This window comes from Pollicipes pollicipes, unplaced genomic scaffold (assembly GCF_011947565.3).
Source record: "Pollicipes pollicipes isolate AB1234 unplaced genomic scaffold, Ppol_2.1 Scaffold_4881;HRSCAF=5763_pilon_pilon_pilon, whole genome shotgun sequence".
NCBI classification, from domain to species: Eukaryota; Metazoa; Arthropoda; class Thecostraca; order Pollicipedomorpha; family Pollicipedidae; genus Pollicipes; species Pollicipes pollicipes.
In genome coordinates this window covers 5,694,947-5,714,815 of record NW_023596576.1, presented here as the reverse complement: position 1 = coordinate 5,714,815, position 19,869 = coordinate 5,694,947, and the positions used below count along the sequence as shown (strand labels likewise).

The 19,869-nt window shown below is 53.5% G+C and overlaps 2 protein-coding genes across 2 annotated transcripts; one reads left to right on the top strand and one right to left on the bottom strand.

Annotated features, from left to right (window-relative positions):
- Nucleotides 1-323: 323 nt before the first annotated feature.
- On the top strand, nt 324-14,014 carry LOC119099912 (synaptotagmin-16). Its single transcript, XM_037223006.1, has 4 exons — nt 324-733; nt 4,404-4,556; nt 11,926-12,060; nt 13,242-14,014. The coding sequence occupies exons 1-4, from the start codon at nt 353-355 to the stop codon at nt 13,425-13,427; spliced, it is 855 nt and encodes a 284-aa protein (XP_037078901.1). The 5' UTR covers nt 324-352; the 3' UTR covers nt 13,428-14,014.
- Nucleotides 14,015-14,536: 522 nt separating this feature from the next.
- On the bottom strand, nt 14,537-19,861 carry LOC119099913 (protein Red). The gene is made up of 4 exons (XM_037223007.1): nt 19,854-19,861; nt 16,580-16,766; nt 15,978-16,174; nt 14,537-15,452 (listed from the first exon to the last, which is right to left on the bottom strand). Exons 2-4 carry the CDS (start codon nt 16,744-16,746, stop codon nt 15,364-15,366), a joined length of 453 nt encoding a protein of 150 aa, XP_037078902.1. The 5' UTR covers nt 16,747-16,766; nt 19,854-19,861; the 3' UTR covers nt 14,537-15,363.
- Nucleotides 19,862-19,869: the final 8 nt, after the last annotated feature.

The following is a 19,869-nucleotide window of genomic DNA, read 5'->3' as shown; positions in this document are numbered from 1 at the left end:
TTGTTCCACCACGGCGCGAGAAAGCATTGATCATGCAGCATTTCTCCTTCGTTTAGATGACCGCGAGCTGCAAGAAGCAATCACGTATGCTTAAAATCGAACACTAGTTCTGAGATCGAGATTCGCAGCGCTTTCCCTGCCGCGATCTTTCATAGTCGCGATCAGCGACAGCACATACTTTTTGAAATGTCAGGTGATCCACACACGACATCAACTTTCACGTGGTGATGGCGATGCAGAACGTCGTGTGCAAGATAAAAAAATGGCAAATACGTAAGAGCGGAACACGCCCTTCAACCTCGTTCCCCGCCGCTACCCGCAGGTGACTAGAGTCGAGCGCGCGCGGGCCCGCATGGAGTTCCACGTGGTCTACACGCCGGTGAACGGGGCGCTGACGGTGTGCCTGAACCGGCTGGTGAACCTGCCGCTCCGCTACCGCGGCCGCCCGTTCCTGGTGCGGCTGACGGCGCTGGGGCAGCAGGCTGAGTCGCGCCCCGTGCTGGACCAGGCGGCCGCCGCGCAGCCGCAGCTGCTCACCTTCCCGGGCGTGGCCCAGCAGTGGCTGGAGCAGGGCCAGCTCAGCTGCCACCTCTACGTCAAGCGGTACAGCAGCCTCACCGAGAAGCTGGTGGGCGAGGGCAGCGTGCGGCTGTGCGAGCTCAACCTGGCCTCGGGCACGCCGGCCGCCTGCAGCGTCGTCTTCGGCCGGCCCGGCCAGCGGCGCACGATACCGGTCAGCGACCCCCCCCCCCCCCTCCACCCGCCCCCACCCACATCGCCCCACACGGTGGGTCAGGGGCCCCGCGGAGGGCAGTGGGCATGTGGAGTGAAAAATAGCAGTTATGAGGGGCAAAATCAACTGCATTACGGGATCATGTCAAGCAATAGATGTTGTGTCAGGCAGAACGGGGGGGAAATTAGGGGAATTACATGCACGCAGGAATAACATTGAGCGCGGCACATCAGGACCAAAAGGCCGCTGAATTAAATGTAGAAACACAGCTATACGGATGCTACCTTTCGCACCTCTGTGCTTATTTTTATTCAATCATGGATCCTCTAGAAGCAGGATAGATGAGGTTTCACTGAGTAAACTGGTTTGTTATCAGTCTTTTTTACGACCGACATGTGGCGTGAGGTGTTTTAAAACGTTTCACATATTTCAACATTCTAAACTTAAATTTAGAGCTATTCCCCAACATGTTTCAAAACCTTAGTCCTGGCCAACGCTGTGCCCATTGCGACTTGTTTGGAACCAGGCACGTTAAAAAATATTTTCAATAAAGCAATAACGGGACGTAAATAAAAATGAACCTGAGCATGATTATGTAGCCACAGATTCCAAACCATTTTACGACGATTCAGATCCTTTTACGTGAACAAGCGTTCGTGAAAGACTGCTTTGAACCGTCGTTACGTTGCATGCGACGGATGCACGTCGGGAACACTGAAGATAAGAAGTGCACTATGTTTTGGGTGAAAGCCAATTGATGATTCTGTGTCAGCGGGCCGAGGGACCTGGGTGCCCTGAATACCACAGACCCACTAACACAGTTGCCTTTTTCTGCGTGACACGTTTCTCGGTACCAACCGATAGGCAATGTGTGCACTACAGCTGTTTGCGATGGATATCTGCGAGCGTGAGAAAGTCGTGTTTCATATGAGCAAGACAAAGGTTTTGGCGTTTGTAAGAGCTGTAGATTGTTCAGCTTCATTTTATTTAGCTGGCAGCTGCGTTCTGAATGTTATGTGAGTTAAACATTCAATAGACTGGCTATAGCTGATGAGGTGGGAAGTCTCGGGCCACTTGTGAATTTTCAAGTCTGAAGCTCGCCCGTAATATCGGAAGGGAACTACTTCTCCATAAATTGGTAGCTAATAACCTTCCAAAGTCACCGTTGTTGCATTTTCTTCATGCGCAGCCTACTCCTAAGACCAGTCAAAATATGGATTTTTTTAGTATGTGGTGGGTAGATACGTCACAAGTGCGTGGATCACTGTGGGGCAAGCGCTGTGAGTGAGAAATGGACTAGAGGAAATATATACTAGATAAGAACATAGGATTCCACTAGGTCAAAGTGAGCTGCAGGATTGAACTCGGGCAAAGTGCTACACTTTTTCACTAAGGCAAAGTCTGCTGTAAGTTTTCACAAGGGCAAAGTAAGCTGCTCAGCCGTAGTGCTCCCGGTGGTTTTAAGAAGCAGTTATGGCGCATCCCTAATGGTGATTATGTAGGTAAATGTGTGATATCACTGCATAGTGCTAAATATACGACGGGGCTGTAGAATCTGTGGAGAAGACATGCAGCCTCCAAACTAAGTCATATCACGGCATTTAAATGTTGAGCGAGAACAAAACCTTTATTGTAAATGTTACACACAACTCATTCGTGATCTCCAAGTATAGAACTGACTAAAAATACAACATATTCCGGTAATACTTTACTGCAACTAACGCCGAGGCCTTTAGGGTGGTGGGATGCGAATGACGTTGCAATAGCGTCATGTATACCTGAATGGTCCTGTAATAGTCTGCACAAGATGGACTGCACATTTTTGCGTACACTTAGCTCAGAAACTGGAGGGCTTTATTTAGGCTTTCAGAAGGGCAGTGCTGTGAACTGCATTGAATGATCATCAAAATGGCTTTATCAGTTCAAAACCCGAAACAAAATATGGAGCACTCCCTTTCAGCTTTAGACTGCTCTGATGTACACTGCAACGCATGCCGTTCATTTAGAGACGATGAGCAAAAATTGGGTCGTCGTTTGAAAAAATATAGCCACCATATTTGCACCATTCGGAATGTCATGACGTGGCCGCGTCTTTTTTACGGTAACGGCAACTTAGTAGGATTGGCACAAGCTATGGTCTTATGGCTCTGTAACCAGTGCTGCGACGAATCAGATGCGCTGTGCTAGATTGGTATCTGCAGACGTCTGCCATGTATAAAACCACGCTGCCACTGCGTTTCCGAACTACCCACGTCACTTGATACTGACTGATCTGCACACAGCTCAGCTGCTATCGCGCCCCCAGTTCATGCGAATTGACGTAACAGCTGGCTGGTAATCCTCCGTGAATTTTACAGCCTCTGTTCGTACTTGCTCAGCGTCATCTGTGGTTCAGGCACTACAACTGTCCCTCTTTTTATTTGGTGCTGATAACGCCGCGATGTTTCACACAAACGCATAGGCCGTGACATGCTTATAACACGCTCCCGTTGGCTTGTGAGGCGCTGGATCAGATAAGCCCGTTGGATAGCATCGAGGACAGCGGAGCAATAGCCTTTTAACTCTCATACAAAACTAATTTCCATGTAAGCATGATATCACCTGGCAAGAACCTCAAAATACCCCGTAACTTGGTGACTATGATTGCCACTATTCGTCATTTTCAGCACTATCTACGCTTGTTTGTTGAATACCGTATGTAGGTGAATGTAGCCCACGTCAGGACTGTTACTAAGCGAGTGTTCCGTCGCTTTCGACGCCCGACGCTGAAGTGTAATTAGCACGCAAGTTCGTCACCTGGCAACCAGAGAAGACAGGTGGATTCCAGAATGTGAGCTTGCAATATGAGCTTACGTATTATAAGAGGAACTTCAATAATGCATTGTCGTGTAGCAACGATGGCATGGAGGTGTCGCTTGTATCTGCGGGAAACATTCTTCTCACAGTACAGAGTGCCAATCATTTGCTGTGCCAAGTGCCAAGAGCTGATCGTTATCTGCACATTGACCGGCTGTACGGTGGAAGTGTGGGAAGCCCAGCTTAGCTCGGGTTAAGTAATCGACGAGTCTCTGGTGGTGTTCGGAATGGACGCATCCACTGCTCACGCGAACAGGGTGTTAGGGGGTGGGATACACCCATCCTCGCCGTATCCCCGTCTCCAACTTCGACACACTGATACACCGATGTGTCACGTCGTCCAAACATTGCCGAGCCTTTTCCTCCATGGTTTAAAGGTTCAGACATGCGTGTGGCACTTGAGGATGGGGGTTTCGGTGGGCAGACCCGTGTCTCTGACGTATCCTGACCGTGACGGAGCGGCCTTCGCGGGTTTGGTACCAGAAGAGGTGCGAGTGCAGCCTCGCCTCTGAGACTGGTGGGACAAATCAGGATTTGGGGCGGGGGGGGGGGGGGGCAGCTGGAATCAGGAGAAATAACGCTACCCAGGTGTGGCTTTTTTAATGGGAAATCATAAAGCATCGTATGTTTAAACCTGCAAATTCGGAGAGACAAAACCACATTTTCGGATAATTAAGTAACATGAATCCGTTGATCAAGTATTTGCATATTCCGAGTAGCAATGCCCGAAAATGGTCGTAAGCGCGCTGCCGGTCGGACTGAGCAGCCGCAAATCCAGAACTGACCCGTGGTGACCGTTGACCTGACCCGACAGCTCCAGCCAACGCAGACGTCTGCGGCCGACGAGGCGGGTGTGTCGGCGCCGACGCTCGGGCAGCTGCTGCTCAGTCTGCGCTACGACCAGGCCACCGGCAGGATGAACGTGTTCCTGAGGCGCGGCGACAATCTGCCCGACTCCCGCGGTCTGGTGAGTCCGACTCCCCTGGTCATGCGGTCCGATGAGTCTGACTCACTGGGTCCTGCGGTCTGGTGGGCCTGACTCTCTGGCTCGCTCGGTCTGGTGAGTCCGACACTCCTGATCATGCGGCTCGATGGGTCTGACTACCTGGTCCCCGCGGTCTGGTGAGTCCTGAGTTCCCGGTTCGCTCGGTCTCTTAATTGCGACTCCAGGTTCCCGCGATCAGGCAAGTGTCTCTCGAGTCCGTCGACACGGTGTTTTCGCCTTCCCGATTCACAAGGTCTGATGATGGTGGTGTGGCAATGCTGCATCCATCGTGCCGAGGGATGATGAGTTGCCTGTTATGGTGACATTGACCATAAAGTAGCATGTGAAACATCACGGGCCTATAGCTACATTTTGTGACCGATTGGATCGCTTACTCCTGGATGATGTCCTTCGAAGGCCCAAAACTGCGACTTCGGATGTTTATTTCCTAATGCACCCATAATATGCTAATGGAAATAGTGTCACCACCGCGGTCCTGGATAAATTAGTTGCGCTCGCGTGTTATCACGCGCAATACGGCACGCCGTGCGTGGGAGTCCGAGACGCGCCGCGCGCCTTGTTTTGCAGACCAACTCGGAGGGGTTAGCTAGCAACTGGACAGCGCAGGTCAAACTGGTCCGCGCTGGCCGCATCGTACAATAGCGCCGCGTGTGAAATCCCTCGCGGCCTTGTGTGGTAAAAGACCGTTGGCGAAATGACCTGGTGAATGTGATCATCGCAACTTGGGTGGTGGGTTCGGTGGCGCGTTCGGTGCACGGAATATGCCCGCTTGGCAGGTATTCCGAATCAAAAACCAGTCGTGCAAACCATTAAAAAAACAAGAGGTTATCGCCGACTCTGCTGTTCACTATTCATAGAGAACGTGATGGGAGCGCTAGGACACCAGAGGCCCGCTCCAAGTCGTTTGGAGCAGGGTTACCACCACTAGGACACTAGAGGCCCGTTCCAAGTCGTTTGGAGCAGGGTTACCACCACTAGGAAACCAGAGGCCCGCTCCAAGTCGTTTGGAGCAGGGCCACTAGCGATAAATCGAGAAACTGCCGACCACCCAAAGTACTCGGTGAAGGAGAGCTGGCTTGACGATGGGTGAAAACACTGCCGAAAGCAGGCAATTCTGGAAATGTCCAGAAAGTAAATGGATTCCACTGAAAATGCTGTTAAAATTCAGACCTATGTAGGAGATGACGTTATTCTATGTCGTTGGCATATCTCTTGTGTTCCAGAGGCTTTTGACCTGTTTTACCCTTCTAGAATGCTTGCATTTGTGGCTTTGGCAGCGGAGTGCACACTGAGTGCACGCTGAGCCCACTGCTCAGCAGTGCAATTCCAGCTTAGTGGAAAATGTCTCCCCTGCGTTCAGTGTTGAAAGTCATGATGCTTATATATATATATATATATATATATATATATATATATATATATAAACGCTGTTTATCTGCGCGATCGCAAGCTTTAGGAGTAAGAACATCGACGCCTGGAGCTGCAGTTTTCGTCCAATTAAGGGGCCTTGGCTACTGCAGGTGACACCAGGCGGCGGGTAGCGGGGGTCGCCAGAACAATTTGGTGTCGTGAGATACAAATTCCGAGAGTCTTTCGAAATCGATTGGCGTTTTAAAAAGACCTGGCGAATATTTTGTGTGCAAAATTGTGTGTTTTACCTCTGAACAGCTTTTACAACACAGCAACACGAAAATACAGATTACACCAATACGTCAAGAGTTGGCAGTGCTGTGCATGCATGCTAGTCGGTTCTCACTATCAGTATCAAAAGTGCGCGGGGTGAGATATAGGTCGAAACTTAATTAAAGCCGCACCAATGCAACTTTGCATTCTTCGCATACCCAGATTTCAATCTAACTGCATGAAGCGTTGAAACGTAACTCGCTGAGGTACGTGATCGCTTTCGTCGTCCCGTCAGCCGTCGCGAAGTCCGCAGGGCCGGCAACGCGGCCTACGGAGACTGCAACGCCTGACGTCGGGGTTTCGTTTCGAAGACTCGCGAGTGTGCATGTTCAAAACTGTCACATGATTTTTTTCACTGCACAGTGCTGAATCAAAGATGAACATGTCCAGATGAATACAGGCTCACCATGTCAAGTCAAATGTTCACTTAATTTCAATATACAATCTGCGTGCAATCCACGGCTTTCTTAATATATATATATATATATATATATATATATATATATATATATATGCATATTATATTATAAAGGAAACCGTGCAACGTCGAATTCCACCGGGCAAAATGCTGGCGATGTATTTGGGAGGGAGCCTTTGCCAGCAGGGCCTCCCTTTGCCAGCAGGGCCTCCCTTTGCCAGCAGGGCCTCCCTTTGTCAGCAGGGCCTCCCTTTGTCAACCCTGTGCCCCCACCGCAATTTGACCGTGCCCTTGGCCAGGCCCTTCGTAACATGTGTTCACATGGCTCAGTCAGGTCAATGAGTCACAGGTATATTTAGTTTGCTATTATCAATACAATTATAATGATGTAGCTGGGAGCTGACATCTGTCATGGACTGTGAAAATATTTAACACGCGCCCGGGCGGCCGGTGGCCATGGGAGGTCACTTCCCCCCCCCCCCTCCCGTGATCTCAGGAACTAAAAGAGCTAGAGACACCAAATACATAGTGTGTTGGCCTGTACGTGAACTCACTTAGGTCATAGTTTGAGATTCCTGGGTTATGACCTTCGGCTTAAAAGGTCAAACAAAGTCAAATTCCAAGCCGGTCTTCAAAATGCCCCGAAATCTAGGTGACTATTCTATGTAAAAGTTTACATGCTCATCTAAGGTCAGTGACTTTGTTGGACATTTTGAAGATTATGGTGAACAAAATGATACGATACCGCTCTAAGTTTTGCATTTGGATAAGCGACAAAAATTACGCAAGGCAGCATGTTCCTTAAAAATGTGGACGTGGGTCATTCTAGGTCAGTGACCTATTCTGGCCCTAAAGAAGTTCATGGAAGGTGTATAATGTGGTTCCCGTTATTAATAAAATTGAAATGGGCATCCGGAACTAACCCATACAGCAAGCGCTAGAGAAATATAACAGGCTGGTTTCGACCTTGGCTTGACCTTCCTATCTGACTTTGTGTCAATATAATTTGTGCATTCAATTGCTGTATTGTCCAAAGACCGTATCTCAGAGATGTATGGATTCGTCTAACACTCCGTTGTTGGATCAGATTGAGCGATTCCCAAAAATTGCCTTCGCTGAAACCATGGCCTGTCTTTACCTGCCATAGGTCAGCGACCTTACAAGGTACATTACATTTTTTATTCTAGGCGATCTGCTATTCAATTGTCTACAGCTATAAAAACTGGCTTGGCTACGTCGCGCCGTTCAGAAACCATTCCGGAAAAACCTTCGGAGAGACAATTTGCCCCCTCCCCCTCCTCCCATCCGAGCGCGTGTTGAAGTAATATGTGTATGTATGCCGCGGACGCATACTTATTACCGTAACAGACCGTTCGGTTTTTGGAAAGTTCGGTCGCTGTTTAAGTTTCTTTTTGGAGCTGATTTCACGTTAATCTTTAAACCAAGGAGACGTCTTCTCTCGTGTATTGTGTGAGAGATGCAGATAGCTCATTTTTCCACGCCTTTTCTTGATGGTTTTACTGTTAAGCTGATGCGCCACACCAGCATGAGATGCCAGCCGTCTGGCCGTGTTTCCCTGTTCCCGTGAGATGACTACCACGTAGAGCTGAGCGGTTCCCAGCTTAATAAGCTGCGAAGATCAATACATACCGCGTCAGTCGGCGGATGTTTCTACCCGCCCGGCGGCGGGGCTCGGGGTACCCGACAGCACCGGGAGCGGACTCAAACCAGGCTCGGGGTACCCGACAGCACCGGGAGCGGACTCAAACCAGGCTCGGGGTACCCGACAGCACCGGGAGCGGACTCAAACCAGGCTCGGGGTACCTGACAGCATTGGGAGCGGACTCAAAACAGGGGTACCCGATAGCACCGGGAAGAAACCAGGCTCCGGCGGTATTCGACAGCATCAGAGGCGGACTCAAACCAGGGCGGTCACAGCTTCAGAGGAGACAGTGAGCTGCTTTTAGGGGCAAGCTCGACCCGAGCCGGGACAGGTGTCTGGAGCCAGCAGAGCTAGTCACCGCCTGCTCGGTACCGTGGTCCGGGCCGGACCGACCGTATGGAGCCAACAGCGCCAGTGACCATTTGCTCGGAACCGTGGCCCAGGTCGGGGCGGTCGTCTGGAGCGGGCAGCGCCGGTCACCGCCCGCTTGGGACAATGGTCTGGGTCGGAGCGGTCGTCTGGAGCAAGCAGCGCCAGTGACCACCCGCTCTGGACCCCGCCCGGGACCATGACCCCGGTCGCGGCGGTCATCACACAGTGTCGTAACGTCCCTTCATTCGTAAAAGCATGCAATTGTGAGATAGGGCAGAGTCGTCATCGTCACGAATTGCAAGTTTTGAAATAGTTAATAACAGGAGCTTAGCATACTCCTGGGTTTGGCTGTGCGGAAGAATTCGGAGCTTTCAGCAAAACATTACGTAGTTGATGACGTCATTAATAACAACGTTTTCGTTAACACGTTCTGCGTGGTGATTTGATAACTCCAGAAATATTCCATCACAAATAAACGTTTGGCAGTATTGAGAACGCCAGTACTGAATGCCGACCGCGTGTTCCTCCGCGTGATCGCTCGGTTTGTTCCGCCGCACCACAACTGCAGCGGAGCTGCGGGGACCACAGCTGTGGTGTCTGCAATCAAAGGCGCAGTGTTGCTCTTTGCTAGACGGGAGTCGAGTGGTTTGCTGCAGAAGAGTAAGCAGCCACTTGATGCCTTTGCATCTTCGCTGTACCCAATGCAGTTTATGATGATGCATGTCTGTCTTGCAAAGGCCGCGGCGTCCTAGTCCGGAAAGCTGCCCATAAAAGTTACATATCCAATAGAATAGAAGCTGGTAAGTCTGAACAAGGGCGGGAAAACTGTACTTTGGTTTGGGTCGTGCTCGGTCAGCAGTGTATGGACCCACGGTCGAAAGAGCTTCATGGCGAGGAGCTTCATAAAGCGATTCTGAACGGTGTGACATGACGCCCCTCCCTCCCTCCCCGCGCAGACTCAAGCCAAATCTGTGGCGAGCCTGAAAGCAAGACCTCGCGCCTCCCCTCTCCAACCCTGACACCTCCCCGTCACGAGGCCTCGTCCCGCGGTGTTCAAGGTCACCGCGTGTCCGCGGTGTGACCTGAGCCATCCAGAAGCGGACCGCCACGGCTGCGCGCGGCTGATTGGTGGGGGCGACGAACACCTGTCAGCTGTTGGCGTCAGGGTGTGTGTGGCGCCGCGCTGGCGTTCGTCGCCGCTCCCAGGGGTCAGTCGCGGCCGCCAGTCGCAACTCCATGGCCGGCGTCGACCGGCACAGAGATGCCCCTCCTCAGGGGTCAGATCACGGCCTCGACAGATGCCCCTCCTCAGTGGTCAGTCACGGCCGCCGTCGCCCCTCGACGGCCGGCGTCTGACCGGCACGAGATGCCCCGCCGCCGGGTCGCCGAGTCGCCCGCCCGCCATGACACTTCGTCTCTTCGTTGGTTGATGGTTTAGCTGAAGACCGTGTACAGGAGTACATTGGAGCGCTCCCGACGCCTCTCGTTCTGTGTTGTTGGCGTGTAGAATTTGGGCTAACTGCAGTACTCGGTACTCAGTATTCGTTATCACACCGCAAACAACAATGTAGGCACTGTCAGTGAATACAAAGCAGTACTGCATGCAACACAAGGTACTAGACTTGACAATCCTGGGCAATATTAACGATACACGGCAATCAAAGATTTGAGCATTCAAAAATATCGGGAAACTACACACCATGTATTCTTGGTGTACAGCAACGGTACAATCACACCTCTAAATCAACCTCATTAATGCTTCTATAATTTTCCCAGGATATTCTGCAATGGTCTACGGTATTGCGCTCAGACATAAAATGGGGTATACCCAAGTTTAATCCTTATCGCTTTTTGAAGAGAATGAGGTATGACAACGTTGAGTGTTTCATGAGACATGACCTTGTCCCCAAAGGTTGTTATCGGAGGGAAATACATTTCATAGTTTCATAATTGAGTGAAGAAATGTTTTTGATGCAGAGGCCACACCATCAGAGACCACAGACATCACACCACAGACAATACCGGCAAGTCAGGCAACCCAGAAGATTTTAAATAAATGATTTCAACATTCGATGATTGTGTCGGAGAAAAATGTGAAACGAATTCATCACACAATTTCAATGCCAGAATGTGACGTTGTAGGACAATGTCTTTCGAATTGTATCATTCAGCGGAATCACTTTCAGCACGTGTCATTCACAGAATAAAAGAAAAACAACGTTTGGACTACAGTTGTTGGAACTGTAGACATTGTGTTGTAAATATATATGGAAAAACAGACTCAGGTATGAGCCTGGTGACACCGAATTCTACACGGCACGAAAGGAACACGGTCCGGACTAAGAGATTGGGTATTGTAGCGACTCTTTTGCATGACGTTTCAATTTGTGGAGAAATGTCACAAGCAAAGTCAAGAGCAAACACTAGAAATGAGAGCATTCAGTTTGCAACAATTGATCAATATTATTGCTTAATTTGTGTGTGCCCCCTGCTGCCTGCCCTCACACCGCGGCCTGTTGTGCTTGGTTGCCTCTTATGGCTGACCGGCGAAGGGCTGTTTCTCCCAAACCCTTTCTTTTCCCCGCACCGGCCTTTGAGCTTGGTGTCCCTTATGGCTGACGGGCGCCGGGCTACTTCTCCCAAACCCTTCCTTTTCCCTCGCACCTGGCCTGTTCATACTTCCAGACATCCTTCCTCCCATCCATCCACCGCTCCTAATCCAGGTATCCTTCCTGTCGTTCCGAGGTGCACGTTAACAGCCAGCAGTGTGGGTGGGTATGCCGGCGTGTTATACGAACATCTGATCCAGCACCTTGTGCTCACCACCGCGGCCTGCTGGTGCCGGCTCCTGGTTAACTGTGGAGCCGCCCCTAAGCGTCCGTGCCGGCCCCAGGTGCGACGTGGCTGGCAAAACAAATGACTTGCCATAGCCGGGGAACACCGCCTGACAATGGGGTCTCGGGCCGTTCTGGTTCATGTCTGTCACGGTTGATGGCCCATGCACCGCCATGCTCAATGTCATCTTTCGCAAATTATGCAAGACAGTGTATGGAAGACGTCATAGTCTGCCTCTTCACGTGACGTGCGATTACAGACATCACGGGTCCCTAGGAGTAGTTTGAGCTGCGCTGTGCGCTGTTATTTTCGCCGTCAGACCAGAGGTCTGCGCCTTCTGACAGTGAGCCTGTTCCCAGGTGAATCCCGAGTTCTTCGTGATCGTGATGCTGCTGAAGGCGGGTGACGAGGTCAGCTGCCAGGAGTCGCGCCGAGTGTCGGGCCGCGCGCCTGTCTGGAACCAGTCCTTCCACTTCGACATCCCCCAGTCTGAGGTCAGTGACGCTAAAACATCGGGGGAGTTGGGGGCGGGGCACCCGAGGCCTCCACATCGCTAGCGGGAGGCCAGTGACGGTAGAGCATCGGAGGAATGGGACAGAAAGAAAAAAATGTTGTTTGTTTCCTGAGCTGCTTTCCCGTCTGGCACTACGTATATTTACACAATGCCATAGAGCCAAAATTAGTTACTTTACCGGGGTTAGCTTACCCCTTTTCCAACAATCAACCGTCCTGTCGCTGACATGCGAAGGCGCTCAGGGCAGAGGGGGGGGGGGGGGGGGTAAACGATGTTCAGCCGTCGGACGCAAAGCCTTCCTTCCCGCCGACCGACAACCGGGGGCAGCCATGCCGAAGCAGCAGTTAGGACGGCCTGTCGGCTGGAGGTGTGGGTGAGCTTGTGTCTCCACATGCTGCGAGACGTAACCTATGTTGGGAGTAAAACACAACTAACCCTACGTCTTTTGTTCTAATCGTTTTGAGCACCCATACAGGTTTAATAAGAAGTTCATCGCTTGACTGAATCGAATAGCGATGATTAAATTATTTCCCGTCTCGCAGATGTTTAGCGTCTTCAGAATTGTAACAGGCTGTGTTGGTGTGCGTGGTGGGCGCTATAAGCCGACCTTCACGAAACGCCGCTCTGAGGACCTAACACCGACTTCGTGACCAGTGCCAAAGGAGAGGAGTAAAACAATAACACTAAAATGAGCCGGCTCTGTCAGTACATTCACACTTTTATCGGGCCTCTGCTCCAGCCTGAGGTATGCTCTACCTACAGCAGATGTTTCGAGCCTCTCATTTACGGCCATTTGCAATAGTCGCAAAATGCAAGGGCTGGTAGCAGTGCCAAAGTATGGCAAGACATAGTACATTGATGTATTATGCCCTATGATGAGCTATAAGCCATACGGGCATCAATGATGCGGCATGTTCTGATTACGCAACCTTTCCAGCTCATAGATGTCTTTGAGCCGGATGATATGCCGCCTGCCGATCGTCACGATTGTCTGTTATGTCTGCGAGGCACGCCAGTTTCCCTCAGCTGCGACTGGCTCGGCGTGCCGCCAGCTGGAGATTCACTGGATCCAGTGTATCGTGATGGTGTGTCGTGTGTGTCGCCAGCTGGAGATTCACTGGATCCAGTGTATCTTGATGGTGTGTCGCGTTGTGTCGCCAGCTGGAGATTCACTGGATCCAGTGTATCGTGATGGTGTGTCGGATCTACGCCCGCGAGCGGCGAGTCGGCTTCTGTCAGCTGGGACCCGACACGAGCGTCACTGGAGCCCAGCACTGGGAGCAAAGCCTGAAGTCGCGGCGCGACGATACGCCGCGCTGGCACGCGCTGCTCCCAGCACCCGAGTAGTGACATCTAGCGCCAACGTTTGGAGCTATTAGTGATGGAATCCTCCACCAGTCTCTTCATGGTTGGACATTGTACAGCTCTTTTGTGTGTCTTATGGAGGAAAGGACGGTGGGTACGACTGTGTCTCGGACGGTGGTACTCTAACTTTTTCGAAAAGTTCGTGATTGCAAACATTTTTTTGCCGCAATTCAGCTAAGTGATGTGGCGCAAGACTGTGGAAACCGCCGCTTGACAAGTGATCAGTGGCGATTGATGTGTACATATTGCTGCACTGTCTGTATCAGGGCATGACCTGTAAAACGTGGATGGAATATCCCAAATAGTTCGCGAAACCCGCATCACCTCCCTTAGTGTTTTTTTATTGTAAGTCGTGGCCTACAGCCTATATAAAGGCGTTATGTATCCGGATTTGATTTAAAATCGTGATGTTCCCCAGTCCATTTCTGTTTTATGTTGTATAATGTGGTGTCTGAGCTGCGCACAAGAGCTTTTGGATTATTGGCCAGCAGACGAATGCCTATTGCGATATTCCTAGAGTGTAGGGTTTCCAGATGCCCTTATTTAAAAACAATATATAATCATCCTTCGTAACCTGTACTGCAAACCCCTACCGATATGGGCAGACAATGGTAAATGATGACACTTGAACACATGCTTTGCTAACCCAAGATCGAAGTTGTCTCACGCTGGAGAAGTACGAGGAAAGTTATGGCTGGCAACTAAGTGCCGATCGTCGAGTCGACCTGTTATTTCATGTGCCACTTTCCAGGCTTACAAACCATTCCTGGTCATTGCAATGAGGTAGTAAGGTCTACGTGCGGAATGTGTTGATCCTACGTGATGAAGTTCTGCAGCAGAAACCATAAAATGTCTTCAATTTCCAAAAATACAGAAGGGAATTTTATGCAACCTTTGTGCCATTGTTTGTTGTCGCAGCATAGGTTCAAAAAGAAAATAGAGCTTGCGCTCTCAACGTGCGCGTATGAAAGCTAAGTCTTTGTACCCTGCGTTGGAGCTGAGAACTGGATGTAGTGCTACGCTGGTTGTGTTTTCAGTAATGCCGAACTAATCTACGCTAGCTGTAAGAAGTGTGTTTACAAACGGAAAGATCAGATCACGGTGGGGAGTTTATTGAAACAAACACAAGATTCCAGGCTACTGCGAAACCCAGAAGTCATATCCAAGCGCGGTAACTAGTGCCAGTTTTCGCGCGCCATACCCTTCGGTGGTTGCCGTCCAGGTCCAGCCATCGCACAATTGTGTTAACATCGTATCAGGTATTCAAACGTGAAACCGCACCACTTCAGTGATACGATACGGAAGCGACAACACTCACAGGTGATTGTTTCTAGGAACAGCCCGAAACTGCGTGAGGTAAAACTTTGTACATGCTCACGAAAGATAGATTGAGACGTGTTTTAGACGTTTCATGGTGTTTGATTCGAGCGTTGGTGCACGATTGCACCCGTTGCCACGTCATGCAGTACTAACGGAGTGGTCGGATGTCTTTACGTGGTAATGTATCACTCCCTGAGCAGTAATAGTTAGTTCAACGATAGAATGTCCATCCCGAGCGTGTGAAGGCATCGCATCAAGCACACATCCAGACGCACATTGCACTGAGTGCTCATCTCGAACACGAACGGCTAAGCAGAGCGGGCAAATATACAAACAACGGGTGCGGCGGTGTTCTAGGTGACTACACGGACTACCAGCCTAAAACATGTCCTCACACTGATCAGAAAGTGCCGCCCTGCAGGAGCACTTCATAATCTTGCACACAACGGCGTTCATTTCGAGTGCCCCGTGAGATCCGGCCTTCCACCGCAAGTCCTCGGCGGTGCCACGGGGCTTCCCACGACGGCGCCCCGCCCGGACGCACAGCCAACTTATAGTTGTCTTTCAAGCTCGAGGTGGCAGCACTATACATGCTTCTCTAGACCCGAGCCAGCTTGGGCTGGGCGAACAGCACTCCTTGATAGACGATGCCGTTCATCTCCATGCTCAGCACCATACTGCTGTCACCTGCAGAAAAAGTAACAAATAGATCAGCTTAACAAGCATTTCAGATTTAGTTGTGCTCATCGCGAATTTCTTGCGAGAATTTGCGCGCATTTTCCTCTCGAGAACCCTGGAGGGCAGATGCTGCCAGAGCAGAGCTTCATTGCAGTGGGTGTGTCTGTGGTGTAAGCATGACCTTAAGCATTCATAAGAGATAAGATTATATGTGCGAGGCACCCGCTTCAGGTCCAGATATCCCCCAGTATCACTGCCCCCACAGCATCGCATTGCTGGGAGACCAGGGCGTTGCTGGGAGAGGCATTCCTCTTCCTCACTCCTCGGTTCAGGCTTTATTGCTGAACGATTGGAAGTCGATCCCGCTTGTTGGAAACGATATCCCTGGATTTCGGGACCTGGCGGAATCCTTTGGAAGACCTTCTTTTGGGAGAAGTTTTATTTTAGTTCGAGGTTGGGGATGTTTGAAGTTTAACATGTACTTTTAACGAGCCCGTGGTTTTGGTGTGGGGGTACATTTTCTTGAACACGTACCTTTTGGAGAGATACTGGTTTTGGTGTGCGGGGCTTGGTCCGCCTTGTTTTCTTCGTCCTCCTGGCGGGTTTTCTTGGAGCGGTGCGTCGACTCCTGACGCTCTCTCTTCGTCGGTCTTTTGCGCTCGCGGACCCGCTCAGTGGCGCCCTCGTGACTCCTCCTATGCTCTCTCTCACGATCGCGCTCTCTTTCTTGTCTGCCAAAGCGTAGGAGAAAGCCATGAAGCACGTGATTTGGTGGAGTTTCACTAGCACCAGGTCCGTGCGGGATATGACATGTCTTCCCAAAGATGCACGTGATTTGGTGGGGTTTCACTAGCACCAGGCCCGTGCGGGATATGACATGTCTTCCCAAAGAAGCACGTGATTTGGTGGGGTTTCACTAGCACCAGGCTCGAGCGGGATATGACATGTCTTCCCAATGAAGCATGTGATTTGGTGGGGGTTTCACTAGCGCCAGGCCCTCGCGGGACTTGACATGTGTCCCCAATGTTAAATGCTGTGAACACACCCCGAGACGAGACGCATCACTCTGCTATTGTCGCAGCCACTAATCTGACAAAGCCCCTTCAAAGACAATGTTCAGATTAACCACACCTCACCTGGCCATCTCCCTGTGAACGCCGAGGTTGAGGGCCTCGCTCTGCGGCGCCAGGCCCATGCCCTCGGGCCTCCTGAGCGGCGGCGACGGCGGCGGCTGTCTGTTGCTGTACAGGTTCCACAGCGTCATCAGCGTGTCGTTGGGAGTCGGCATCCCCGGCGGACACATGCCGGCCAGAAACGGAGAGCCTGCAACGGCAGGACGCGGAACGGTCAGATCGCCGCCACAGTGGAGACCCGAGGTGTGACTGTTGCCTTGCTCTTGGCTGGGACGGCGTAGCATTCGGTCCGCGTTCATCGCTGCCCCTCTCCCCGGCACAGGAGTCCTGAACTCCTACGCAACTTGAAAAGCCCGCGGCCATAAGCCTGCCATCAGCCACCGTCCGTACTGGGATGGGCCCTCTTGCGGGCTCCGGCTGGCTCGGTAGACCGGCGGCACCTCTCAGCTCTCGCCAGGGACTCCAGCTAGCTCGGCAGACTGGAGGCACCCCTCAGCTCTCGCCAGGGACTCCAGCTAGCTCGGCAGACCGGCGGCACCCCTCAGCTCTCGCCAGGGACTCCAGCTAGCTCGGCAGACCGGCGGCACCTCTCAGCTCTCGCCAGGGACTCAAGCTAGCTCGGCAGACCGGCGGCACCTCTCAGCTCTCGCCAGGGACCCCAGCTAGCTCGGCAGATCGGCGGCACCTCTCAGCTCTCGCCAGGGGCTCCGGCTGGCTCGGCAGACCGGCGGCACCCCTCAGCTCTCGCCAGGGACTCCAGCTAGCTCGGCAGACCGGCGGCACCCCTCAGCTCTCGCCAGGGACTCCAGCTAGCTCGGCGGACCGGCGGCACCCCTCAGCTCTCGCCAGGGACTCCAGCTAGCTCGGCAGACCGGCGGCACCTCCCAGCTCTCGCCAGGGACTCCAGCTAGCTCGGCAGATCGGCGGCACCTCTCAGCTCTCGCCAGGGGCTCCGGCTGGCTCGGCAGGCCAGCGGCTCAGTCCTCGTCAGGGACTCCTGTGCCGTACCCCCACCCCAGCGTCGTAAACGGAGCCCCGGGGCGGCTGACGGACGTTAATGTCCCACCAGCGATCGCGAGCGCTGCAGCTGGCCGCCGCACTGTCCGGCCCACGGGCTGCTCCGCCAGGCTGGAGAAGCCGCGCCGCGTGGGGGGCCTCCCGGGCACCAGGCGGCTCTCCCCGGGCACGTTGTGAACGTCCGGGTGCACAGCGCCAGCACGAGACCGGTAAGTATGTGTTATGATGATGTACGCTGATTCCCATCAGCATCGGACGCAAGAGATAGTCAAGGCTGCAGGGCATCACAGTGCAGCCTTTGTCCGCAGAGATCGCCAGGGAAGAAGATTCAGTGCCGCAGCAGAGCTAACAGACCGAAAGGTGACGTCAGTGCCTGTGACTGCGCTGTGGACGCGGAGCTTCAGCCCGGGACGGTCCCGTTCGCAGGCGCAATCGAGCGCATCTTACTGAGCAGCCCACAGAGCGGACTGAGAACAATACCGTCACAGGCTGCCACGTGCAGGCCTGGTGCTGGGAGACAATGAAGCAGACACCGACCTGCGATGACGCATCGGCCGTTTCCCCCCACAAAGCGACAGTTGCCGCGCCTCCACTGCAGCCTTGTCACATGCTCGACAATTCCATCGGGTTTTTATGGCCGGGTAATCGGCCAAGTGGAAATCAAAGTGGCCGGTAATTGTCTACCGACCGCCAAATATGTCACCGGGCGGCCACGGGCAAGGCTGGCGACGGCCGGGCGCGATCACAGTGCCAGAACAGCCAATCAAAATAGCCGGCTACGGCGCGGCAGCACGCACGTCCGCGGCAAATATGGGAACGGCTGGGCTTTCGGGAGCCGGCGCCGGCCAGCTTCGCAATCAAGAGCGCGGGGCAAGCGCGCGCTGCCAGCTCGTAAAGCGGCCGACGATGCGTCGCTGATGCCGGCGGTGGCGTCAGCTGACCGGCCGGGGCCGCTGCCGGCCGACCCGCTATGCAAATCCACCACGGCGGGCCGCCGGCCGCCGCCCAGCGGTAACGATGTTTTAAATGGGGCACCCGTGAGACCGCACCGGACGATTTAACAGCTCGTCTGTTTCGGACGCGGCCCTGCGGCGTTGTTCCCCTGGTTTTCTGGACCGAAGTGGGGTCCACGGGCTACTGGAGACATCGGTTCCGACAGCAGCGTGATGGAGCGAGATCGATTATGAAAAAATCAGACGGAAAACGGCATGTGGTAAAAACGGATGGATGAGGGCGATTTTCGGACGTTTGGCTAAAACGGCGGTGATTTCGGGATGTGGGACACATTATTTGAACACATGGAATCGTTTAGTGAGCATTTACGCGGCGAATACGGCAGATAAGCACAATGGACCATACATAATATGGCCGTGGCAAAACAGCGGATCGCATTGTTACATGGCGGGGAACCGCGGGTAATCCCTGTTAGGTTTGGCCCAGGTCGCGCGCTGACAGGAGAAACCATACCACTCCCCGCCGCTGATCATCGCCGAATGCTCTACACCAGAGCACGCAGCAATTTCTTGGCGCGCGTTGAATGTATGCGGCCGCCCGCTCGCCCGCTGTAGTCTCCGCGTGTCCTTCGCTCTGCGCCGGCGGAGCACGCTGCCACCGGGCCCCGTGTGCCGCCATCGCGCACCGCCCGCCGCCACCGGGTCCCGCGCGCCGCCACCGGGTCCCGCGCGCCGCCACCGGGCCCCGTGTGCCGCCACCGGGTCCCGTGTGCCGCCACCAGGCACCGTGTGCCGCCACCGGGCACCGTCCAACGCCACCGGGCCCCGTGTGCCGCCACCGGGCACCGTGTGCCGCCACCGGGTCCCGTGTGCCGCCACCAGGAACCGTGTGCCGCCACCGGGTCCCGTGTGCCGCCACCAGGCACCGTGTGCCGCCACCGGGCACCGTCCAACGCCACCGGGCCCCGTGTGCCGCCACCGGGCCCCGTGTGCCGCCACCGGGTCCCGTGTGCCGCCACCAGGCACCGTGTGCCGCCACCGGGTCCCGTGTGCCGCCACCAGGCACCGTGTGCCGCCACCGGGCACCGTCCAACGCCACCGGGCCCCGTGTGCCGCCGCCACCTGTGCCGCCACCGGGCCCCGTGTGCCGCCACCAGGCACAGTGTGCCGCCACCGGGTCCCGTGTGCCGACACCGGGTCCCGCGCGTCGCCACCGGGCACCGTCCAACGCCACTGGGCACCGTGTGCCGCCACCGGGCCCCGTGTGCCGACACCGGGTTCCGCGCGCCACCAGGTCCGCCACTTACTGGGGGGCAGCGGGGT

Excerpts from the sequence above, each read along its gene's own strand:
- LOC119099912 (XM_037223006.1), top strand. The coding sequence starts at position 353 with ATGGAGTTCCACGTGGTCTACACGCCGGTGAACGGGGCGCTGACGGTG. Across the intron at positions 734-4,403 it reads GCCAGCGGCGCACGATACCG|CTCCAGCCAACGCAGACGTC; the intron begins GTCAGCGACCCC and ends CTGACCCGACAG. Across the intron at positions 12,061-13,241 it reads TCGACATCCCCCAGTCTGAG|CTGGAGATTCACTGGATCCA; the intron begins GTCAGTGACGCT and ends TTGTGTCGCCAG.
- LOC119099913 (XM_037223007.1), bottom strand. The coding sequence starts at position 16,746 with ATGTGTCCGCCGGGGATGCCGACTCCCAACGACACGCTGATGACGCTG. Across the intron at positions 16,175-16,579 it reads GTTCACAGGGAGATGGCCAG|ACAAGAAAGAGAGCGCGATC; the intron begins GTGAGGTGTGGT and ends ACGCTTTGGCAG. Across the intron at positions 15,453-15,977 it reads AACCAGTATCTCTCCAAAAG|GTGACAGCAGTATGGTGCTG; the intron begins GTACGTGTTCAA and ends CTTTTTCTGCAG.